Source organism: Lycorma delicatula, chromosome 7 (assembly GCF_047948215.1).
Source record: "Lycorma delicatula isolate Av1 chromosome 7, ASM4794821v1, whole genome shotgun sequence".
NCBI lineage: Eukaryota > Metazoa > Arthropoda > Insecta > Hemiptera > Fulgoridae > Lycorma > Lycorma delicatula.
In genome coordinates this window covers 32,335,602-32,346,026 of record NC_134461.1, presented here as the reverse complement: position 1 = coordinate 32,346,026, position 10,425 = coordinate 32,335,602, and the positions used below count along the sequence as shown (strand labels likewise).

General features: G+C 25.9%; 1 protein-coding gene across 1 annotated transcript in view; it reads left to right on the top strand.

Annotated features, from left to right (window-relative positions):
* Window positions 1–8,999, top strand: part of LOC142327910 (IDLSRF-like peptide) — a 358,303-nt gene extending 349,304 nt beyond the window's left edge. Inside the window, exons 3-4 of the mRNA XM_075371276.1 lie at window positions 2,206–2,358; window positions 8,143–8,999. Coding sequence (XP_075227391.1) covers window positions 2,206–2,358; window positions 8,143–8,336 — 347 coding nt within the window. The 3' untranslated portion in view covers window positions 8,337–8,999. The remainder of the gene's footprint in view (window positions 1–2,205; window positions 2,359–8,142) is intronic.
* Window positions 9,000–10,425: the final 1,426 nt, after the last annotated feature.

The window sequence follows — 10,425 nt, the reverse complement described above, 5'->3', positions numbered from 1 at the left end:
AGATTCATAAGCATATTTTCTAATCTATTACCATATGTAATTTATATTATTACATTTTATAATGGATTATGAAATATCTTCTTTTTTATACTACAGCTTTTTGAAAACTGCATTTCTAGTTCTTTGTCTAACCATAATTTTGGATCACTTACTACTAATTTATTTCATTATAACAAATCATGATGGAAGTTTTTTTATTGCAATGACTGTTGTATTAAAATTACTTCTACCAAAAATATTAATGGTGGGAAAATAAAATAGAATGACAGGCCATAAATGAAATTGAAAAAAATGTCTAATAAAATGCACGAAGTAAAAAATTCATCACTGAAAATATACATTAATAATGCTATGTATAATATCACTCATTCTGAAACAAGATCAATAATTAATTATGAAACCATTAAAATGCATCAAGACAAATGCATCAAGCTTAGCTGTTAATGACAGATTAAATAGAATACAGGTGAATATGAGAATTGAGGTTAAATATTGGTTGAGGTAAATACTCGGTTTAATAACAATCTATAATAACATGTGTTGCATATTCATAGCAGAAATTTACAGTGGGTATTATAACACAAAATACAACATTATTCATTACTGTTTACTAACCACATAACATTAAAACATATTAATTAATAAATATTAATATCATACCAAACTGACAGATTGGATGTCAGTACTTTATGAACCAATTAATAATTTATAACAAAATTAAATATTTATGGTATAAACAAAATATATTTACAAGATTTATCAATTTATGGGTGAAAATTTTTTTTAAATTACGTGCATTCTAAAATCAAGTTTTTGATAGCCTCTTTAAATATGTATACTGAGATATAGAAATTCATGCATTAAATTTCTAGATTAGAATAGATCTTTTTTTCTATGCTAATCACTTCATCACATTGATCACATAACATGAGTGAAAATCAGCATAAAAATACTTTAAAATCCCAAGGATTAAACCCCTTACAGCTGAAATAAACAAAAATAGTATTTGAAATTCCAGAATACTACAGTACTGTTCAGTAAATAACACATTCGATTGTTAAAAACTGCTCATAGAACTTTACATACAACTACAACTACAATTATTCTATGACTAAATTTAAAAACAACTGTTTAACAAATAAAAATAAATAAGCAATTTATTTATTTATTACAAAAGTAAAAACACCCTTATGCCCAATTTTATTAATGATACATAAATTTTATAACATAAAATATTGTAAACCTACCTGGGATTTGAATCCAGAATTTAGCTGATGAATGGGGCAGATGTGTTCCCACTAAATTATGGAAGTTGATGATAATAATTCAAAATTTTAATGTTTCAATTTTTTTCATTATTATCATTTATTTTTCTTATACTGGTAAAAGAAACATGCATATATGTATTACCAAACAGCTGTAGGCAACCCTAAAATAAGACAACAGTCACTGCTAAAGATAGTATAATCGTTCCCATCAGTAACAAGCATCACAAGGCTTACTAGAGAAGTCCAAGAGTTAAGTGGTCTCCTATCAACTTCTTTATTAAGCCTAACATATTAATGAACATTACTGGCATCATATGTCATGCTCAATTAAATGAAGATAATATTCAGTGCTGTAAGTAACAATTGTTTATCACGTGGACTGACGTATAATGAACATTATAATCTCACAGAAACCAACTCCAATTAGGACATCCTGTGTCTCAAATGCTTTACATATATCTCAGCCATGAATTAGTCAGTGTTGAAAAAACATTAATAAATCCTTTCTTTGGAAACAAAGATTTGTGTACTCTTCCATTGTAATACAATATTTAATTGATATTCTATTTTAAAATTGAAAAATCTGTTTCTGAACAGATTTTTGGAAAAATTGTAAAATAAAAATAACTGCTCCATAAATGAAATCCACCAAGCTAATCTAAACTATCTAACTCTTTTTGAATTCCTTTGAGACGCTAAATAAATTAAATTATATTTCAAACATTCAAGGCAGTTTTTTATAAAAGAAGTAAATTAATGGACATTATGGATTTTTGCCTAAGTCTGATATTGCTGCAATTTTATATCCTTGTAATTTCCCTATAGAAAATACATTACAAATATGAGTCATTCTATGGATAAAAAGTATTTCTAATAATTGCTTATTGATTATTACAATATAACTAATATGAGAATGAGAGATTATTTTGTTGAGCAGCAAAGCGGCCGCCAGTAGAAGAGACCTCCAGTTTCCTTCAATCACTGCTGGCCAGCCATGGACCAAACTACTTGGAAAAGTTATTTGGAAGTAAGGCACGTGATGCACTTGCACCTCTTGGAGGAGTAGATAAAGTGGCGATTACATTATCAGGTCAGTAAATCTCAATATTAATAAAGCTAATTACAGGGAATATAAAATATTTCCACTGTAGGTTTAACAACTTTTTAACACTATTTTTCCAAATCTGTACCCTTATTCTGTAATGAATCATGTCTATTGAATGAGTTGACAGAGTAGATGTGAAGTGCTTGATGAACAGTCACAGACATTTATTCGGCAGATGTTGATCCAACAAAATGACAACTGTTTTACTGATAGTTACTTCAATTAATTGTATTCAACTACTTCAGTAAATTTGTAATAGTACACTGGAGCTACTATACCCCCTCTTTTTCTAATAGACTAGATGGCAAGATCTAATTACAAGTCCTGATACCCAGAGTGATTAATAATGTTCATACTTAGTTAAAAAATTCTCTATAATGTTAAATAAATGTTGAATATACTCACATTTTATATTAACAAACGTAATGTAAATACTAATGAGAATACAAAGGGCTTACATTATGCAACAGAACTTATAAGAAAAATGGTAGAGAGAAAGGTTGTTGACCTAGAACCTTCTACAGTTATCCAAATCTATCCCTCAGTATTGCAGAGGATCAATGTATTATATCACTCAGTGCAGACCAAATATGTAGTTAGGAAACCATCTTATTGTCTAATTACTATATTGTCAGCTAGTTTGTGCAATGTCTAGATAGAAAGTCCTTGAACCAGCAATAATAGATTAGATCCACTCTCCTTCTTTTGCCTTACAAATGGAAATTCTGTTCCCTACAGAGGAAACAGATGTTATCATTATTAATTAGGATAGTTTACTGTCTTGTTAATGACCAAAAAATAATATTTTTGAAGGACATAAGAGGTTTGGAGAAGATTAATAAGAGATATAAGACAAAAAAAAAATTAACAAAGCACATTCAAAACTGTAAAAAATATTCAGATAATCAACAAAATCATAAAAAATAATCAAAACTGCTGAAAAGAAAAATATTAATAAAAACACAAAGAGAAAAATGTTTCATGAGAGCATGTTACTCATGTTTATGTTCTTAGATTTAGGTACTATTCTTTGCAAAAGTCAAGCCAAAACAAGTCAGTATGCTCACAGCAGTTTGTAACATTATAACAGGTAAACTTATACTAGTCTTGGACTGAGCACCTTATTTGGTACTCATGCCAAATGGTATATTTCATAAAATTAAGTTACAGCATATACTGGGAAAAGATCATATTTTTAGTTCACAGAGGAAGTAAACATTTAGTAAGAGCAGTCTCTATAAGAAAAATTCAAAATATGTTATTTTGTAAACAAATAATATCTATTGAACCAGTCACATTTATATTTTTGTGTTTATAATTTTATGTACATCTATTTTTATATTATAAGCCAGATGTAGAGTGTACATATATTGGTTAGATGATTAGATTTCTTTTTTACTTCCTTGTATGAAGTAAAGGAAGTACTGTAATCCCAAAAAATTTTGGTTTTCAGATTTCACCAGAAATATCCTCTTTGACCATCACTGAATCCATTTTGACTAGTTTCGGCGTGGTGAAACATACGTACATATGTATCTATGTATGTATCTCACATAACTCAAAAATGATAGCCGTAGAATGTTGAAATTTTGGATTTAGGATTGCTTTAACATCTAGTTAGTTGTGCACCTCCCCTTTTAATTGCAATCGACTTCACCAAAAATGTCCAAAAAACCCCAAAACCCAAAAAAATGTAGATTTTGGACTTTTTTGTAACTGCAATAATAAGCCCACATTGAGAGCTTTTCAATGATATATCATAAGTGGTATTTACTTTTAATTGGTTCCAGAGTTATAGCCAAATAAAAATTTAATTAATGATATATTTGGATCTTACAAGGGGAAGGCACATTGGTTCGAATCAGACTTCATTTCCTTTTTTTTAACATTTTTTTTTTTTTTCAATTTAAGTATATTGATTAATTAATGAATTATTAACCTCTAATTGTAAAGAAATTTTTACAATAAATAATAATTCAATAATAACAATAAAAAAAAATATTAAAAAAATCAGACGTTATTAAAATAAAATTTTATGTACTTTTAAAAATATGTACATTTAATTTAATAGGTGTACAAGGAAGTCATGTGATGTCCACATCAGATTTTTAACTATAAGTTATTTAAAGGAAAACTAATATACAAACAATTGAAACCTACTTAAACTGAATCTTGCTTCATAATTTTAAAACTGCAGATCTCATGTTTAATTAAAAAAATTTTCTAAGCATTCACAGCTTCTAATGAGAAAAATTTGTTAATAAATACTTATGAAAGAAGAGAAACATCTCCCTTACTGTCATAAAATTCCTTAAAATCATATTTTACCAAAATGTAAATGGATAGTTGAAATTTCACCTTTCAGTAATAGAATCCTTAAAAGAAGGTTCCTATTGGTCTTCATTTCAAAATGTTGAACATACAGGACCCCAAAGAAGAAGACTTGCTTTTCTTAAATAATACTGATCTTCTTTAGTATTTATTTAATCTCCCTTCCTCATTTCCTTTGATCCTTTCATATAGTTTCTGGAGCAATTTTTTTTTTATCTATGTAATTTCAAACTTACAATTCCTAACTTAACATAATATATAAATGCACTATGAGTAGGATAACTGTTTGTTTATTTACAACCATGATCTATGCATTTCACATTACTGATTTCAATAGCTGAAACAACATATTTAGTAATTAGGAGAAACAAACAGAATAAGTTCTACAGAAATTATTTCAACACATATATAACCAAATTTTCTATCCCAAATACTTGATTAATCAGTTTTTCTTGTAATATTTAACATCTCTTCAAATTAAACCTTTTTAAATAAAAAATAATATATAGCTAACTCAAGTTTTTTTACAATTATTACTTAACATTTAATTCCACCTAAATTGTCAATAGGATAAATAATTATTAATAAATTAGTGAGGAACTGTTTTATAAGTAATGAATTTGTTAATTAATCAAGGAAATTAAGGAGAATAAATCAACTACTACTATAACTAGTACTTCAAAGTCACAATAAAGAAACAGTAAATGTTTAGTCTGACTCATTTCTTGCTCTATTGAAGTTTAATAATATGTGTTCCCTACAATATATTTATTATTTATATATTTAAAAAAAAATAAATTAACATATATCATTTTTTTCATTTTCATTTTTGCAATATAAGTTACAAACAGTTCAATAAGAAAATTACTTTTTTAATTCAGTTCAATTAAATTCTTTGTCTATATTGCAAATTGTTTAATTTGTTTCTTTGTATATCCTTCATTATTAATTATGATGTAATAATCAACAGCAATTTTTGGTCTTATTCCATTTTATGAACATTAGAATCATAATTATTTATCTGTTAAGTTATATATTTTTTTATGTAAATGTAAAACAAATTATTTAAAAAATAGGAAATTTTGTTAATTTCAAAACTAAGATCTACATAAATATAAATAATATACTCTCAAATTGTGTACTTGTAATGGGTAGGCCATTTTCATAAAGAATCTAAATCCCAAAGGAACAAAACAAGTATTATTCTTTTTTTTTATTTTCATAACAGTAGATGATGAGACTTTTAACCTCATGAGACTTACAACCTCATGGGATTTCAACAATCATATTACACACATGTCATATTTTATATAACAACAAAATGTAAAAACTTATAGATGACAGGATACAGTAACTGTTTTTATGATGACCAAAGATTTAAATTTTATTAAAAAAATTAAAAAGCTACATATATAAGATTGAAAGTTTCTCGACAATCTATTTGAACAATTTTGAAACTAAAATCTATCCACCACAAAAAAACTATTAAAATAAAAAAAAATTATTCAATGTAACTCAGCACTGACATTTTATTTCACTTTTTGCCTTCAACTTTCAGGATGCTACTTCTTGAGTTATCCCATGTGTAGTGAAACCATGAAGTTGTGAGATGAAGTTTACTGACTTATCCAAGACTTAAAAATACTTGAATACATATTTAAGAATACATTAAACAAGAAAATTAAAAAGTTTATATTTAAAAACTAAACTTAGTAATATTACCTTTTTGAAAGATCTTTTAATTTAATTTTAAAACAATGCATCGAAAGATCTTGAGATGACTGGATAGTTTATTAAAAATGACATCTGAAGCATAATATTCAGTCCTTTTTCATAGGCCAAAGAAATGTATTGTGGAACAAAATGAAACAAAGTATTGTCTGTTTAAGTAATAGAAATATCCAACTGGATATTGCTTTTTTGGAATAAATAGCAATTTAAAATTAATATGATTCGCAACATTTAAAACTTTCTTAATTATCTTGAACACTATTTACAAACAAACTTTTTGTAACAAATCAAATTAAACTTTTTAATATTTATTTAAAACATTTTCATTGCAACCATCTTCAGTAATCAATTCCACTGCTTTCACTTAACATCAGTTTTTTTTTTTTAAAGTGCTCTCAATTTGAATTATCTCTATTCGTTTAGTACATCATTGTTGGGTATTAATAATATACTTCATAATCTTCAATGTTATTAAGATATGGTTCTTTTTCTCTATACGTATGTAATATCAAAGTTATTAATGTTGGAGGATTTTTTATTTGTGTCTATGAGATTGATAGGAAATGTTATATGGGTGGCTGTGAAGTCTTCATTGTCTCTGTTGGAAGTTGTTTTATTTCCTCAGTGAGCATTATGGAATCAATACATATACTCAAGGGTCATTGTGTACTGTGTAATGATTTGTTTGCTGTTCAAAAGCTTCATCATGTACATTGAATTTGTAAGATATTTTCTCTGAGTTATTATTTATATATGTTAACATGTTGAAGTTTTTGCTTTGTTCATTTTTTTTCATGTGCATTGTCTCATGCACAATGAACATGCTGAAATCTGTTTGTGTTTACTATTTAAATTGTAAATTTCCTTTATGCAATCTTAAGATAACATGACTGTGTTGTGTAATCTGTGGTTTACACTTCTAAAAGCAGATAGTTTATATGAGGTTGACTGGTTTGAAATATTGTGAACGAGAATAACAGTCATTGCTGGTTTTATGTACATTCTAAAAATATATTTTTCTTGATTCTTTTCAGTGATACACAAGAAAATATTTGCGTTTAAAGTTTAATCTCTGGTATATATATATATATATATATATATACACACACACACACACATATATATTTATATTTTTTTTTTTATGATAACTGAAATTTTGTAATGTTTGAAAAGTTTCATGCCTAATTGTTAATTACATAATACATAATTATCATACATTTCATCTATTATCTTTGAGGGACTATAGATACATCCCGATTAAATAAAAAAAATTTACATATAATTTAATTCTTCCCTCGTGATGTTCTGTAGCTATTTCTAGGTTAGATAAAGCATCTATGAAAAATCAAAAGAACTTCATCTTGCTCTTCTTTCACTATAAAAAATGGTTATTCACTCTTACAGTTACAAATGTTGACATAATTCAGCAAACATCACCTCTAGTGTAGAGTTTCTTCATCTTTTTTGTTTCTTTTTTCATTTTTAACACCTTAATTTCTTAGTAGATAAATTTGTATTTTATAATACTACTGAGATCAAGATTACCCAATGTTTTTCTGTATCTTTTTTAGCAAATACTGGAGTTGGAGCTCCTGTTTGCGTTATCAATGAAGTATCATATTCATTAGTTCCTGAATGATGTACTGTATTATGTACTGATCTAAGTAGAATATTTATTAATTTATTAATTACTTACTACTGTTTCAGAATCACAGACCATAGAAGATTTTGGAGCAGCTTTGCACTTAATGAGATCAGATTTAGAGCACCTACGTTCAGTATTTATGGCAGTTGAAAATGGAGATCTTGGTATGTTAAAAAGTCTTGGAATCAAGGACTCGGAACTCGGGGATGTTAAATTCTTTTTAGAAAAACTTGTCAACACTGGATTTCTTGATTAAAATGATAAAACTTCCTTGACTGAATGAACAAAATATTTTTAATTTTATCTTAATTGAAAATGTTGAAGTGTTGTAAAACAATCTTTTAAAAATTAAGAGCTACAGCCAGATTAAAAAAAAAAATATTGAAACAAAAATAAAGATAAATTTAAGTGCTACAAGATATGTTTATTAAACAAATAATGTAACACAAAAAATTTAGAATCCAAAATATTTGTTTGCTAAGATGTTCAACCTTAAATTCTATACAACTAAATACTAAAATGTTCACTTCATTCATAAAGATTGGGTATTTTGCATGATAAAACAAAGTAATTAGTTTGAAAATAAATTACATTTTAAACATTCATTTTCTGTTCCTTTTGGGAAGATCTGAAACAGTTTTATTCATAAAACAAGTAAAAGTCATAAACTCAACATAGTTGAATAGTAATGTAAAATTTATGAACACATTAAATTTGACAAAAACAAAATAAATAAACTCAACTCAATTCAGACATATTATTTTACAATATACCAAACAGGCTTTCTAACCAGTTCCACCATCTGCAGATAGTTTTGATAATGGAACTACATTACAGTTCCAAAAAAACTCTTGCGAAAGTACAGTTAATAAGTATTTAGAAAGAAAAAATTTGCATTTTTTTTTTTTAAATCTTTGATTCTAACAAATAATTTCCAAAGATTTTCTTTTTATTCCAAAATTAAAAAATGATAAGCCTTATATGATGTTAATTAAGACATCATTTTTATTTTATTTTATTTCAATTTAGTTGTTCAGAACTTTTTAAAGTTTCTTTGGATAAAAATTAAAACATACTCATATTCAAAAACTAATAAAAGTAAAAATCTTACTATTCATACTCTTGACATCAATGTAATACAGTAAAATATGTCAGTTCATTTATAGAGAATGGTTTCTTCCTAATAATATCTTAAATAAAATATATTTATTATACGTAATAAAAAAAGAAAAAGTAATTTCTAGATAAAACATAAAAAAAATAATTCTAGGACCAATTTGTAAAAAATGAAGTATTAATTCTGGAATAAAAATTTTTACAGAGAAATGGACAATATTTTTTTAAACTTATTTTGATAAATATATGCAAAGAGATATATAAATTCAAGAGATAATTCAAATCCACACAACATAGCATTACCATCTAAAAGCAAAAAATATATCTAAAAAAATGATTAACAAAATAAAAATAAATTCTTACAAAAAATGTTTTATAAAAATATCAAACAAATTTTTATGAACACTTCATAACGTTCAAAAATGTATATTTATAATAAAAACATAAAACATAATTTAAACCATTAAGCAATTAAAAAGACTGATATCCCACCATTAAATAATTTAAGAAAAGTATATCTACTATATATGTAATAAATCAGTGTATTGTTATTTTATTTAATGTTATGACACCATGTTTATTTGTAACATCATTCAATAAATAAATAAATGTGAAAATTATATTAAATCATTTCACATAATTTATATTCAGTGTATTTGGAGAGAACATAAGACTAAGAAAACATTTTACATAACGAACGGACATCATTTAATAAAATACAAAATACTACATGTACAAAAAATACAAATACAAATAAGGGATATGTCATTAAATAAAAAGTAGCACTTAACATATCTTAAAATTAGATTATTAATAGTAACATGAAAACTAATACCAATGCTAAGAAGTGGAATATTTTTTCTTGCCTTGAGTAATGTTAATTATATGTAATATATTTAAATTAAAAAAAAATTACTTGTCAGCAGGAGAACTTACATTATTTTATACAGAGATGGGCAGTTTATATGTCCTGGAGCACTGAGATTGAATCTTCTTGTGTAGTATCAATTTCCAAATTACAGTATTCTGTCTCAGAACAAATGCTGTACATCAACTACTTCTTACACTTATAATTAGTAGTAATGTGATAAAAATGTACCAAGAATTTAATGACAAAATTGTAAAGAACAGTATTTAGAATAAGTATAATTTATTTTAAGATGAAGGTTTTATTTAAACAAAAATCTATATGAGAGTCTTAACAAGTTTTACTCAAATGAATCTTCTTT